Source organism: Gracilinanus agilis, chromosome 2 (assembly GCF_016433145.1).
Source record: "Gracilinanus agilis isolate LMUSP501 chromosome 2, AgileGrace, whole genome shotgun sequence".
In the NCBI taxonomy this organism is placed as follows: domain Eukaryota; kingdom Metazoa; phylum Chordata; class Mammalia; order Didelphimorphia; family Didelphidae; genus Gracilinanus; species Gracilinanus agilis.
In genome coordinates, this window is record NC_058131.1 from 690,520,038 (window position 1) to 690,536,160 (window position 16,123).

Genomic DNA, 16,123 nt, shown 5'->3' on the forward strand with positions numbered 1-16,123 from the left:
TATGTGGATGGGCCATTATATCTAATTTGTTGACATCCAAGATTCATTTACTAAGAGAATCATGATGGCCAGGTGCTTCAGACTTCTTATTTTTTCCTTTAGGCAGTTAACTTTGGTTTCCAAGTTGAAGGATCCTATTGCAATAAAATAATAATAATAATAATAATAATAACAACAGTAAATGATGATAACCGACATTTATATAAGGCAGATAGCTTGCACAGTGGATAGACTGTTTGTTTGAAGTGAGAAAGACTCATTTTTCTGAGTTAGGTTCTAACTAGCTGTGTGACCCTGGGCAAGTCATTAACCCTGTTTGCCTCAGTTTTCTCATCTTTAAAATGATCTAGAGAAGGAAATGACATTTTATTCTGGTATCTTTGACAAGAAAATTCTAAATGGGGTCATGAAGAGTCAGATACCACTGAGCACACTCCCCCCCACACACATATAATTATTTACAAAGTGTTTTACAGATATTATCTTATTTAATCCTCACAAATACCCTGAAAGAAGAGGCTATTATCATCCCCACTCTTCAGAGTAGAAAATTGAGGCTGAGAAAGGTTAAGTGATTTGTCCAAGGTCACAAAGATAATAAATCTCTGAGGCAGGATTGCAACTCAGATCTTCCTGACTCCAACTGCAATACTAAATCCACTACTACGCCACCTAGCTACCTAAAATCAATACTTGTTGAATGAATAGGTTTGATCATGTGATGGCAATAAGAAACACAATTACATGGACCACATGGTTCTCTCATTCTGTTCTGCTCATGATAAGCACTTGTAACAAAGATCACCATGGAGATAATTGCAGCTCGTGGACCAAAATCTGTTGCAAAAAGTGAGGAGGCAGAAAAATTCTATGAGGACCCAGTAAGATCTTCTAAATTAAATCAACATACACTTACTTTAATAATCAGCAATTTCAGTGAAGAAGGAATCACAGAGGAGGAGGAAGAAAAAATATTTTTTAAAATGAGGTGATGGGAGCCTGAACTAGGGTGGGGAGAGGTGGAAAGAATATATGGAAAGGCTGGAAAGAAAGGGTGGAGCCAGGTAATAAGGACTTTAATTGCCAAAGAGAGGAAAGACGAGCCACTAGAATTTATTCCCAGGGGAGTGACATGGACCTATGCTTTATGAAAACCACTGTGACATCGGAATGGTAGATGGATTGGAGGGGGGAGGGAACTTCAGAGGCGGGACCACTTAGGAGACTTTAGGAGATGAGCAGCACCTGAATGAGAGGGGTAGATGCATTCGGTAGAGAGAATCAATCTTATCTGAAATATATTGTGGGTAGAAATGACAGGATCTGGCAACAGATTGGATGTGTGTGGTAAAGGGAAATGAGGAGATGAAAGTGATCCCAGGGGTGAGAACCTGCATGACTAGAAGAGCAGCGGTGCCCTTGACAGCGTGATATGTTTTTGGAAGAAAGCTAAAAAGTTCTGTTTTGGACATATTAAGTTTATGGTGCCTGCAGGATATCTAGTGGAGAGGTCCAGCTGACCATTTTAATAGAGAAGAATTCAGGAGAAAGAGGCGGATTGGATATATTGGTTTGGGAGCCATTTGCATAGGGTTAAGTATACCCCTAAAAGTTGATGAGAGAGAGAGAGAGAGAGAGAGAGAGAGAGAGAGAGAGAGAGAGAGAGAGAGAAAATGTGAATGAGTTGGGGACATTCAGAGTAAGGGGGATAGACACAATGATTGTCCATCAGAGGAGTGCAATCAGGAGAAAACAAATAGGTAAGAAGGAGAGAGAAACTAGTACAAGGGGATGGTTAAGAGTTTAAATGTTACAGAGAGGTGAATAAGGAGGAGGTCTAAGAAAAAAGCAATAAAATCCTCTTCTTTTTCTCTAAAATAAGACCTTTGCCCTTCTCCAGTCACCTCTCCTATTGTCCAAGAGCTTTGAAGATCAACTATAGAGGCTCGCCAACACTTCAAGGTCATGTGTATCAAGGTCAGCTAAGTGCTCTCTTGTGGACTCTTCAGTGACTTTGGTTATCCAGAGTACAGTAGATCTTTTTTTGTTATCAGTATTCCATCCATGCTGAGCAATGGTCCTATCCCTTCTATGATCCTCCTCTTTTCTCTAATAGAGCTTAAACCCCCTCCCCAAACCCAACAAAACATCATTTTTGTTGTTCTCTCCTTGTTTCAGCTATTTCTTCTTTTGGTCCATGTGATCTATAGTAAATGCTGATAGTATTGCTTTTGCTTCTGTATAATCATACCCCCAAGATTAAAGGATCCTTTGATGATCCTCAGTGAAATACCCTCCACCATTGATTTCCCCTTCTGGTTTCTGGATTCTTTCCTACTTATAGACCTTTTAATATGTATATAGCATATTCTGCCACACCATCCTCCCTCATTTGTTCCTTTGGTGAGGTACCTCATTCCAGAGCCATAAACTTCTGAGTCTTGTCCTACCAAGGCTCTGATACCTATAATATAATCAAATTTGGAGCCTTCTGTTGCCAACTCTATAATAGTTTATTTTTTTCCTGTTACCTATTTATATATAGATGTCTTGGGCCATGAGTTTTGTTGTTAGCTCCTTTCTTAGACTGTGTCTCCTTTAAATTTCTGGCTCTAATTTTCCTACCTTTTAGCTACTCTCCATGGTATCTAGACTGGAGGATAGACATACACCAGGTAGGCTTCCCCCCTCCCCTTTTCCTTGCTTTTCCCATTTAAATCCCTTTTAATTAGATCTGCAAGATTCCAGGCAAATCCATTAAAAATATTTCTGACATCTTTGGCTTTTATGTCAATTACAAATATATCCCTTTCCCTCCTTTCTAACTCAGTAAACTACCCTTTATGATAATGAATACAAAGTCAAGGGGTGGGGGGCTTTTCATCAAAACTAGCCAATACTTTAGCCTAGTATGACAGTATATGCAATGTTCCACACTCGTGTTTTTCCACCTCTGAAATAACAGGGAGGGAGGCACATTTTCTGGGCTTTTTTTTCTGGGGCTAAACAAGGTCATTTTAATGATACAGCATTCAGTTTCACTTTATGTAGTTTCTGTTTACATTGCTGTAGTCATTGTGTAGTCTCTTTTCTTGATTCTTCCTCCATCAAAATGTATACATTCTTCTTATTTCTTTTTTGTTTAAGAATTATTCTTTCTGGAGACAGCTGGGTAGCTCAGTGGATGGAAAGTCAGGCCCAGAGATGGTAGGCCCTAGGTTCAAATGTGGCCTCAGACACTTCCTAGCTGTGTGACCCTGGGCAAGTCACTTAACCCCCATTGCCTAGCCTTTACCATTCTTCTGCCTTAGAACCAATACATAGTATTGATTCTAAGACAGAATGTAAGGGTTAAAAAAAAGAATTATTATTCCTTGTGGCACAGTGATGTTTCATTACATCAACAGATCACAATTTATTTGGCCAATTCTTAGTTACTGGAAAGCTACTTTATTTCTAGTTCTGGTAATTCATTTTACCAACCATTCAGTAAAAAATTTTATTAAGTACCTACTTTGTGCCAGGCACAGGGATAAATCCTGGAGATACAAAAAGAAGAAAATCAGACTCCCTGCCCTCAAGGAGTGTATAATCTAATGGGAGAGCCAATAAGCAAATAGATATGTACAAATTAACTCTACAAGATAAATAGGAAAGAACAAGATAAATAGAATAGAATTAAGAGGGGTTGGGAAATCCTTACTAAATCTTGCTGGATGCATTCCATCCCTGACCAGAAATTTATTGTTTCTCTATTTTAGAATTTGGATTTCTGTTTTCCAGCATCATCTTTCCGATCCTGCCTTTCTCTTCTGAAGTGCCTGGCTTGTATCAGTAATGGTGTCCAAAGAAACACCACCTTGGTCCTTCAGTTCTTCAATTTTCTGGTCCAAAGCTCTCTCACCTTTAGCTTTCTAGATTCCTTCCAACTGGACAAAGTCTTTTGAGATTCTCTGTCTGGTCCTGGCCACGTGCCTTGGGAAGACAGCAAGCATACCTCTCTATTATTATTGTTGGCTTGGCAAAGAGCTTCATCAGTACCCCTCAGCCAGAAGTCACTAATCCCCACAATTTGTCTCTTCTTCTAGATGATCTCTTACCTGATGGTTACTATTGATCTATATCAGTCAATCAACAAATATCTATTAAACCTCTAGGATATGACTGGCATTGTGCTAAGCTCTGGTGACACAAAGACAAAAAGACTCCAAACAAACAAAAATACCCAGACAATCTCTACTCTTGAGAAACTTACATTCTATCATTATTCCTTGGCGCAACTGTGCCTGCTTTCTTCTTGGAGAGTCCAGTTTTCTCCTGTCCAGAAAGGCCCTGATGCCGGACACTGGATTCCAAGTGTTTAGTGGTCTCTTTTCCTTTTCTCTTCTAAGCCACATTTGTCTATGCTCTAATTTCCTGGCACGGGTCAGAGACTCCTTCTTACCTCTTCACATTCTATTTCTTCATTTTCACATAAACTCCCAGTTCTTTTATTCCTTTCCTTTTTTTAAATTTTTTTGAACATTTTATTCTCCCACTGGGATTCCCCCAAATGTGACATACTAAGTCAAGCCTTGATACTTACAAAGCTGAATCTCTATTGGGCTACTGTCTGGGATCCTCATCAATGGTTTTAGGATGGGGAGCCTGCCTTGTTAGTGTAAATAGCATCATGTCCCTAGATATTTACGTTGCCCAATAAAAAGTCAATTGGATTTAACAGCAAGTGAGTATTGCTGGCTGGCATGTTCTTTGGCTGAAAATGATAGATGAAACTACCTATCATTTAAATTGCTGACGCAGTCAGCCTACAACTGACGCAGTCAGACTGTTTCAACATGTAAGCACAACCAAATGATGCCATCACTCCCTTGAACATCAGTGTCCTCCTGCATAAAACAGGGAAAATAATGCTTTCACAGCCTACCTCCCACAGTGGTTGTGAAGAAATTGCTTTGTAAATTGTTAAGTCCTATTGAAATGTGAGCTTAATTATCTAAGATAAAAAATATTAAATTTTAATCATCCACTTAAATACATCTGAGAGAGAAAGAGCCTGAAACAGACTGAGAGAGAGCAAGAGATTGAGAGGAAGAAAAATTAAGAGACTGAGACAAAGTAAGAGAGAATAAGAAAGTAAGAGACTGAGAGAGACTGAGGAAAATGAGAGAGGTTAAGAGGAAGAGAAAGTAAGAGAGACAGAGACAGAGACAAAGGAAAAGGGATTGAGAGAGAGAGAGAAAACAAGAGATTGAAAGAGAAAGAATCAGAGAAACTGAGAAGAAGAGAGAATGATAGGGGAAAGCAAGAGAGATTTAGAGACAGAAAATAAGAGATCAGGAAAGTAAAATTGAGAGAAAAGGAGAAAGTAAAAGATTGAGAAAGAGGGAGAGAGGGGGAGGGAGGGAGGGAGAGAGAAAATATGGGAAGAGGTGTTTTAAAATGAATAATTGCATAGACTATTTTAACAACATTGAGTCATAAAAAGTTAGCCCAACTTTTCTGTAAGGAAGAACTGAACATTTTTATTTTGTTTCTGCATTTGGTAGTGGGTTAAGAATTGACATTTGATTTTAAATCAATTCTTGTAGTGCACATAGTGTGAGATGGGAGAAGCAGAATCCTCGAATCAGAGGACCTGGATACAAATTCTGTCTTTCACACTCACCTCTGTGACCTTGGGAAAGTTGTTTCATCTCCATGGGCCTCAGTTTCCTCATCTGTAGACAGACTAATACGTGGTCTCTAAGGTCATTCCAACTGTAGATCTAGGATCAGATTTAGAACAAGATGAGACTTTAGAGCTGATCTCATTCAGCTTCTTCATTTTACAGGTAAAGAAACAAGGAGAAGGTGATGAGAACTGTCAAGGGCATAGAGTGACTCCTACATGTGTTTATGCTCTTTTCTTAATCTCCAGTGCCATTTATCTCATCCTTTCCTATTAAAGGTAAAAGTGAAAAGATGCCACAAAACATGTAGTTCAAAGGGCAGGAGTTCTTCCTTTCTATGTGTTTGAATGAGAACCATTTTTGCCTGGAAACATTTAATAATATGTTAGATAGAATCTTATTCCAAAAGCTGCTACTTCAAAATAAATTAGACGATTTTCGCATTGCTTTTGATTGATTCCAGGTTATTTCCCAATGTTTCTTCACTATTGTGCTCAAATGAATAATAAACTGGAGGAATTCCATGTGAACTGGAAAGACCTCCAGGAATTGATGTAGAGTGAAAGGAGCAGAGCCAGAAGAACATTGTACACAGAGACTGATACACTGTGGTAAAATCGAATGTAATGGACGTCTATATTAGCATCAGTGCAATGACCCAGGACAATTCTGAGGGATTTATGGAAAAGATGCTACCTACATTCAGAGGAAGAACTGCAAGAGTGGAAAAACAGAAGAAAAACAACTGCTTGAACACTTGGGTTGATGAGGACATAATTGGGGATGTAGACTAAAAACACACACCAATGCAACTATCAATAATATGTAAATAAGTCTTGATTGATGACACATGTTAAAACCAGTGGAAATGGGAGTTAGCTATGGAGGGGGAGTTTGAGGGGGTGAAGGGGAAAGTAAAAACATGAATCATGTAACCATGGAAAATTTTTCTAAAAATAAAAAATTAATTAAAAAAAAAAAGAATTTGCTAAGGCACCCCTCTATCCAGAAAGAGCCTAGGTTTGGAAATCAATTGTCAAGCCAGAAGTGAAAATGGAAATGCCTGATCATCAGACTGCAGTTATGTCCATTTCTCTGCTACATTTGTTCATTCTTTTTGTTCCATTTGGGCAACTTTATGCAGTATGAAGTCTGGTCATCATTTAAGTCATAGCTGCCTATTTTGATTTTGAAATCATTTAGGTTAATTGAGTTGACAGTCCATATGGAACACCAAATGGAATAATTAGATTGGAGAAGGAAGTATTCAGAATCATAACAAATGAATGCCTTTACTGATAATGGTTACATTTCCTCATCTCCAGTTTCCTTCCTTCCTTCCTCCCTCCCTTCCTTTGCCATCCTCATCATCTTCCTCCTCCTTCTTCTCCTCTTCCTCTTTCTTCTTTTCCTCCTCCTCCTTCTTTCTGTCTCTGTCTCTCTTCCCCCCCCCTTCATATCCCTTTATATACAAGGATGAGATATAAGATGCCTGCCTATCTCAATACCACCAAAAAAAAAAATAACATGGTACAGTGGGGGAAGCATTTGGTTCTGGAACCAGGGGACCTGGGTTCAAATCCAACTTCAAGTGTTCCTCACCCATGTGACTTTTTGTGACTCTGTTTCCTCATTCATACTATGAGGGGGATAGTTCTCTGATCATGAGGCAGCCTGAGATGGGGAAGGCATGGGCTGCCATAAGCAGCAGAATATTTTCCAGATCTCCCCACCTTACCAGGCCCAAGGCCAGTTGGACCCGCAACTGCTCCTCAGGTTTGAAGACAGGGCAAAGGTTCCACATATATGTGGATCTCCTTGACTCTACTGTAAGCTCTAGAGAATGTGTCAAACTCCTTATAATACCTCTCACCCCCAAGTGCAGAGTAGGCGCTCAATAAGGACAATCCTAACTTGTTCTTAGAGTCCTTTAAGGTTAGCAAACCACCTTCCTTACAACAGTCCTGACGGGTAGGAGGTGGGAGCACTGTCATCCCTGATTTGCAGCTGGGTAGCCCAGGACCAGAGACTTGCCCCCTGGGCAGCTACAAAGCATTAAGCTGGCTGTCTCAGAATCCAGGTCTGTTTCTAATCCTGGCAGATTGTTGCCTGAATCTGTTGAAATGGCCCGTTTCAGGGTTTCACTGTAAGCAGGAGACCTTGCATGACAGTGAAGGGCATTTTGCTTTAAAAAAAATGTCAGTATTTCCATACATTTTCATTTCATTTGTAAATTAATCAAGGGCAAAGTATAAAGATGAACCCCATCAAGTCAAGAAGTATAAAGGATCCTTTAAAAAAGTCCCAATAAAATAATGCTGCTTACTTAGCACAAGCTTTCTTAAGCAAATGCTAAGCGTGGTTTCATGCCTCCCAGAGACACTCAAAAATCTTGTATGGAATGAACAGGAAGAACCATGCAAAATAAAATGTCAGCCTCCCTTGTACAGGTCCTACAGGTTCTTCTGGTTCATGCTGGCTGCTACCAGTCATATCTTATGTCAAAAGGGTAAAGTTCAACAAGAGAAACCTTTCTGGAGCCTCAGACTGCAAGAGAGAGCAATACTCCTGCCTTTCCCCAGATTTGAGATGGGTAACTGTCAATAAGACCGACTCTGGGAAAACTAATGACAAACCTAACAGAGACTGGCCTGAAAGCAAGTCAGCAAGACTCTCCACTCATTTCAATCCTGGGAGGATGGACATCCATCTGGGCCTCAGCTCCAGTCCTTCAGTGTCCCCTCTTTCTGCCTACAAGTCTCAGGGTAATGGCATGTGGTCGTGCCTTCTTGATATTCAGCATAGCCCCTGGAATATAATAATCACTTAATAAATACTTAAAGGATCAATCAATTAATCAAAAGTGTGAAAGGGAATTTTTATTCCCTTTGTCTATTTTAAGTTAATCAATCAAGAACTTAAAGTATCCCTACTTAACACTTAGTAAGTCACTAACAAAGAAAGTTCATGCCCTAACAGACCACAAGCACTGCCTCCCCCTGGGCAGTGCCAGGCATTTGAAGGGCTGTGATTGATTCCTGAGATGTGATGAGGAGAGCTGATGGGTGGAGAAAATTGTATATAAGCGGGAGCCTGAGAAAGATTCGGGGTCTTCATTCTTGCGCTCTCTTGATGCTTGAGCTCTTCATGCTTGGCACATCCATGGGCTATTCTTGGCAGCATTTAGTCTCAGGAGTGTGAATTCTGTTGGGATTCTTGGCGGTCTTGGCCTCATGTGCGCTGAAGGTTCTCAGCGGTTTTTCAGCATCTTTGGCTCTTTGGATTTTGGCTTCCTGATTTGGACTTTGGATTCTGGTGAGATTTGAATTCCCATTCACATTCGAGGTCTAGAGGCACTAGGATTAGGACTTAGGGTATTTTTAGCTAGGGGATATTTTCTACCTCCTTCCTATATTTCCCACTTTAATATCTCTTCCTTGCTGTAAATAAAGCTATTAACAGCTTGCTGACTCATAGTTTAATTTTATCTTTTATAAATAGTGACCACAATTCTTTTTAACCATTATTATCTTTGTCAAACCAAATTTTTAACTATACTAAAGGTAAGGCCAGGAAGAGATTTAAAAAAAAATATCCACCACCAAATCATGGAGGTGATCCTCTTGCTACCCCCATCTTCAGGTTCCTTTTTTTAAAAAGGCCTCCTTTCTTTTTCCTTGGCTCTGTTTATAGGTCATAATATGGTGAGGACAATGCTAAAATACATCTTCTAATTAAATAATTCAAGCCTATAAATATTCATTAGGCACTTGTTATGTGCAACAGACTATGCAAAACCCTAGGGAAATACAAGGATAAATGGGATAGCTATTGTCCCCAAAGAGCTTCCATTCCAGTGGGGAGGCATAGGATGGATGGATGGATGGATGGATGGATAGATAGATAGATAGATAGATAGATGAAGATTCTCAAGATCTCTTTATCATCTCTGATAATCTGATAAGGACAGTTTAGTTGATAATGAAATAACAGGACACAGGAGTTGTCTTTTAGCTCATGCTTCCAACTCTGTCTCCAGGAGCATGGAGTTTATATATATTTCAAGACTAATTTCACACAAAAGAACCTCCCCAAAAACTTCACAGATGCACAGAAGTTACAAATTATGTCATATCAAAACACAAAAGGTCTCATTGGCTTCAGAATAGAACAAGGCCAAGGCTGAATTTTGACTGGGTTCTTATCAGAAATCCAAGTTGGGGAATATTTTAATCAGGGTTGAATTGCTCCTGCTAAGGTTTTGGCCTTGGCTGTACCAGGTAGCTGCATTCCTGGCCAAAGGGGGAGAGTGTTAATCTTTTTTTTTAAAACCCTTAACTTCTGTGTATTGGCTGCTTGGTGGAAGAGTGGTAAGGGTGGGCAATGGGGGTCAAGTGACTTGCCCAGGGTCACACAGCTGGGAAGTGTCTGAGGCCGGATTTGAACCTAGGACCTCCCATCTCTAGGCCAGACTCTCAATTCACTGAGCTACCCAGTTGCCCCATGTTAACCTTTTAAATGCTGGCCTGCTAGGAACCTAAAGCTCTTCAATAAAGCCATAATACTTTTCAACAAGAAATCACAAGAATCACAAAAGGGGTCAAAAGAGGAGTCTCAGATTTTTATCTATTCTCTTATTGGCTTCCCACAGCAGATGGTGGATATAGACAGACAGAAATATGGATAAACAGGTAGATAAATAGATACATGGACCTATGGATAGACAGACAGTTGGATAAGACAGATGGAAAGATGGAGAGATATACGGACACATGGATGGTGTAGGGATAATATTCAAGAGGCTGCTCTCTGTTCAGCAGCTGGATAGCACTTCCCTCTGGGGAGAGTCAGAAGGCTGATACTGTTAGAATTCCCAACTGAAAACAGGCCTAAACCCCTGTTTCTTTGAGGATATATATTTTAATATCTTCTTGATGGTATATTGATTATGTTGATCGTACTGCAAATTGATACAGATGATCTTGAATTGATTAGGAGTTAATCTCAGGCAAGTGTTGATAATTAGCCTGAGAAATCCTCCTCAGCCAGGGAATCAAACCCAACTGTCAGAACCAGACAGTGAGACTTCTTGGAGATGATGGACTAGACTAGAAACAGATCTCAACAACAGGTAACTATTTTAATTTAAAGGTAACAGGAATATCTTCAGGATGTGAGGTTCAAGGATTGATGGGTGAGGATAGAGGTTAAAAGGATTAAGCTAAACTAAAAACTAATTGATAAACAGCTAGGCATATCCCCTTAGGGAAAAGCCTTGAACAGAATTCTGCCACACTGGCTTGACAACCTTGGCCTAGTAGCTGAATTAAACTTGGCTGGTTATAAATAACTGATGATCTTCAGAGATGACTTTCTTGATGGTTTTGAAAAATATGACTGTTGATGATGATCAAATATAATTTCAGATTTCAGTATTGAACAAATGACCTAAGTAGCAGATCCCTAAAGTGAGACAGCTAACATAAGTCTGTGGTGAAGCTTCTTGGTTTGGCTGGAGAGCTTTTTCCCTTCACTCTTTGCCACCCACCTAACTCACAACTGAGTTCCTTTGCCTTGGGGTGATCTCCTATTTATAGGAATGCTCCAATGGTCTTCCACTGTCTCATGCCAGCTTTCGGCATTCTAAAATCTGCTATAGTTGGCACAAGATGGCTACTGGCAAAAGCTATTTACAATACAAGATGGCTATTTGCAAAAGCTATTTACAATGGGTAGATAGACAGATAGGTAGATAGACACACAGACAGAGGCAGATAATAGATAGACAGATATAGATAGATATATAAAAATAGGCAGATAGACAAACAGATAGATATATAGACAGACGGATAGACAGTTGAACAGATATATGGACAAGCAAACAGGTAAATAGAGAGACAGATGGACAGACAGACAGTTGAATAGATCTATGGACAGACAGATAGAGAGGTAGGTATATAGACAGATGCCCAAAGCAGAAGTCCTGGGAGGAACTCACCAATGGAACAAGAGAGCTAGCAAGGTAAAAGGATGTTCCAAGCTGAAATGGCATCTGAGGTATGAAGGCAAAGTTGGAAGTGTTTAAGAAGCAAAAAAGGAATGGAGTGAAGGGGATTCTTCATTTGTTCAGACTTTATACAGGGTTCTTTCTGAGACAGTGGCAAACACTGTTTAATACCTCACTCTGCAATCAGTTTTCTAAATACGCCAGGACTTTGCTATAACATTATTTATTGCAAAGCAAAATTTGGTATCACATGATTCTCAAGTCACATTCGAGAGAGTTTGTCACTAATTACCCAAAAGACCGACCTATAAGGTAGTCTGATCTACAAGATGGTCCCCCAAGATAGAGCCTACGATTCCTTAAAATGATGCTTCAACATAACAGAAGGGCCTCTACTTATTTAGCTTAGTGCAGGGAACATAGTTTGTGCATAATAAATGTTGAATGATTGACTGATTGGTGATATGCATCAGTATTGATATGAGTCAGGCAGAGAAAGTCCTCAGGTATTTGCTATTGCTTGCTATTTGTGTGAGAATATTATCTGAAACAGGAGAATGCTAATTTTAGCAACTCTTAAAATTTGTCTCATGAACACAGTGGAGAGATGTTTCCTATCTCAAAAAAAAATTGCCTATAAACAGGTAATGTGGATGGTATCTTTTCCCTTCAATATTACACCCACCATGTCTGCTTGGTAATTTTAATTTTATTAGGTTATTCTGCATAATGTTCCAATGGTGGTGAACATGACCAATCATTAAATCTAGGATTTTCTAGAATGTAAAGAATTTTTGCTTCTGATTTTTATATTTGAACACATTCAACCCAATTCTCTTTTTAGGATTTACAAAAACAAATTTCTTCTCCTTATTTCTGGCTACTCTAAAGGGACAAAGGACAAACTAGCTGATAGAATTCTATTTTTTTAAAAAAATACCAAACCATATGCAGGGATATTATTCTTTTTTTAAAACCCTTGTACTTTGGTGTATTGTCTCATAGGTGGAAGATTGGTAAGGGTGGGCAATGGGGGTTAAGTGACTTGCCCAGGGTCACACAGCTGGGAAGTGTCTGAGGCCGGGTTTGAACCTAGGACCTCCTGTCTCTAGGCCTGACTCTCACTCCACTGAGCTACCCAGCTGCCCCAGGGATATTATTCTGATGGAACATCACCCCAGACTGATGTGAAATTCTAAGCTCGAGGCTGTGGAATACTTTCTATGATTGTTTTGTTTGTGAAAGGAGACCTAGATCAGGAAACTGAGGCAGATGTTAGATGGATGGATGAATGGATGGATGCAGTAAACACCTACTACATACCAGGTATTGTGCTAAATGCTTTACCAACGTCTCATTTGCCCAGTTAAGTGACTTGCCCAAGGTCATACAGCTAGTAAGTATTAGAGATCAGATTTAAACTCAGGCCTTCCTAATTCCAGACCCAGTACTGTTTTCTTAGAAGATCTACCCAAAGAGCCAGAAGCCCCCTCTATGCTGTTTAACATTTCATGAGTACCATGGCCAGCCTCCCTCTTATCCCTTGTTCTCCTTACATGCTCAGCTCATTTCTTTGTCCAATCATACATTTTCCTGGGTGATAGCTTTATGCCACTTTGGATGGGCAATTATGTAGACTATAGAGCTAAATGTTCAAATGAACTTGAAACGTCAAAAGCCTTACCATTTTCAATTTCATAGCTATGGCAATACATAAACAAAAATTCAACATCAGTGTCTTGAACAACACAGTCATCGAATGTTCAAGGACGAGAAGACTTCAGGGATGATCTTTTCCAAATCCCTCATCCTATAGAAGAAGAGACTGAATCAAAGAACAGAGAAAGACAACCAGAGGACAAAATGGCATGGTTCTGAGAAGGCAGCATCCAGCACACCTAGAGTAAACCATGACTTTGAGGCTAATACAAATCTACTATCTCTCAATGGAGCTGAACTAAAAGACTGAGGCTGAGCCTGAGGACAGAACCGATTCCACCAGTCCGTGGATTTGAATAAAGCCCTTTTATTTGGAGGCATCAAGTCCAAATATTAAATGATTAATATCAACAATCATGGGCATGAGTGTGAACTTCTGGAATTTAATTCTAAGTCCATTATTCATAACCAAGAAGTAACCATAACATTCTATAAAAAAGTCAAATATTCTACTTTTAAACTCAAAGCTGGTTGAATTTCATAGCAAGTCCATCATACCCAAGGAAGAAAACTACTAGATCATAATGCCTTATGGATAACAAACAGATGGTCATGGCCACAGGGAGTGCTAATATCCTTGTAATGTAAAATGATCTAAAGGTGGGGAAGAGTTCGGTCACTTTGGGTAGATCTTCTATGGATAGTAGTGTAATGTATTGATATTGGTCCATCCCAACCAATGGTTTTAACTAAAATGTAAAAAGAAAAAATATTTTAAGTTTTATGAGAGGGATTCATTCTCATTATTTATTTATCCCCAACACAATTGATGTTGGCTCTATCGTGCTCATTTTTTTAAATTATATTTTTATTTTGAATATTTTCCCATAGTTTCATGTTCTTTTCCTCTCCCCAAACCCTCCTAAGCCCCCCTTAGCCGACCATAGTGCTCATTTTTTAAAATTAAATAAATTTCTATTGATATCTTTTACATACTTCCTTACCCATCCTTCTCCCCATCTCTTATAACAAAGAATTTTGCAAAGTACAGCAAAACAAACCTACACATCAAAAAAATTAAAAAAGTGACATCTGGAATGCCCCACACCCATGGCCCCTGCCTCTCCAAAGAGGGCAAGAGGTATATCTCTTCCTCGGTACCAATATTGGTCAGAATAATGACATTGTCCAGTTTTGATTATTGTTTTTATAAGTGATCGCTTTTCCTAAAGTCTCAGAGCGAGAAGGTAGCCAAGTCACCATCTGACTCAGCCTCCATAGGCAGGAGGCATACCATTGCAACATCACTGAAAAATCACTCAGTTCTCTCTCCCTCTGTCTGAGGATTCCCAGAGATGGGGGACTGAGGTTATCTGCTACCCGTGTGGATAGCTTTAACTATTGGGAAGAATTTCCCAATATGGAGCCCAAATCTGTCTCTCTGAAAACTCAAGCCTTACTTTTATGCCTAAGTGGCTGCTGCTAAAAATCTACAGAGGCCCATCACCAAGCTGGCTGCAGGAGGTCATGTTATTGGAGACCGTTGATGCTCCATAGAGCTGAGGTCATTTCCAAAGATGGTGGCAGGGATTGGGTTAGACAGAGATTGGTTGAAATTACAGAGGAAGAAGGGAAGAGTAGCTGGAGGTCAGCTAGAATCTGGACAAGTAGGTTTAATCAGATAATAGGAGCTTCCAAGGAAGAGCTGTTGCTAAGTGGTGACAGCAAGGGGAGGGTCACCAACAGGCAGCAAGAGGTAGTGTGAATCCTTTTCCTGCTTTTATGTGTGGCATGAAAGGAGTGGCAAACCCTGGGGTAGGAGCCAAGAGATGGCTTTTCATGAGATAATCATTTTAATTAGAATAAACATAGAGTAGAAGAGGTCAAGGAAGAAAAGGAGCTTGTTACTAACAGAGTAGGGCATGAATGTATAAAATATATATGTACATATAGATTATATAAAAATATTAAAAATTAAAAATTAAGGTCCCCTAGAAAAAAACAAAATATTAAATACAATTTTCTTCAAAATTAATCCAGAGAAATGTATTGATTTTTATCACTCCATATCAGTCCTTTGGTAGTAATCAAGAATTTTTCTCTATGATTTAGGATGTGAGGTCTGCAGGCAATTAGCTGCTGCTACATGCAAATTTCTAGGAAGCAAAGAAGTGGTTTTCTCTTTATTCTTAACTATTAATATGGGAGAAAGAATTTTGGATGAGAGGAACAAAAGCATTTGGAATGACAACCAGAGGACAAAACAGTGTGGTTCTGAGAAGGCAGCACAGAGCACACCTAGGGTAAACCATGACTTTGAGGCCAAAACAAATCCACTCTCCCTCAATGAGGCTGAACTAAAAGATTATTCTGTACCAAGGCTGAGTCTGAGTATAGAACCGATTCCACTGGAGTCAGCAGATTTGAACTAAAGTCCTTTTTATTTGGTGGCAACAAGTCTGAATATTGCCTCCTGTAAAGAACAGCATGGGAAACCCATTTTAGAAGGTGTTGGGTGATTGTATTAGAAATGTAATGCTGAGCCATGCTGATGATCTGTGCCAAAGAGTAAACTGGGCTAGGACCTGAGGAAAGGCCTGCCAGCAGAAACTCTGTCAAGGGTAAGACTGACACTTTCTCTCTCTCCCTCTCCCTCTCCCCTCTCTACCTCTCTCCTCCTTCTCTCTCATTCTTCTCTCTCTTCCTCTCTCCCTCTCTCTCTCTCTCATTCTTCTCTCTCTTCCTCTCTCCCTCTCTCTCTCCCTCTCTCTCCCTTTCTCTCTCT

At 39.6% G+C, this 16,123-nt stretch overlaps 1 protein-coding gene across 1 annotated transcript in view; it reads left to right on the forward strand.

Annotated features, from left to right (window-relative positions):
• The first annotated feature begins 806 nt into the window (after nucleotides 1-806).
• The window catches only part of TMEM266 (transmembrane protein 266), a 181,615-nt gene continuing 166,298 nt past the window's right edge, over nucleotides 807-16,123 (forward strand). Inside the window, exon 1 of the mRNA XM_044660292.1 lies at nucleotides 807-881. Coding sequence (XP_044516227.1) covers nucleotides 807-881 — 75 coding nt within the window. The remainder of the gene's footprint in view (nucleotides 882-16,123) is intronic.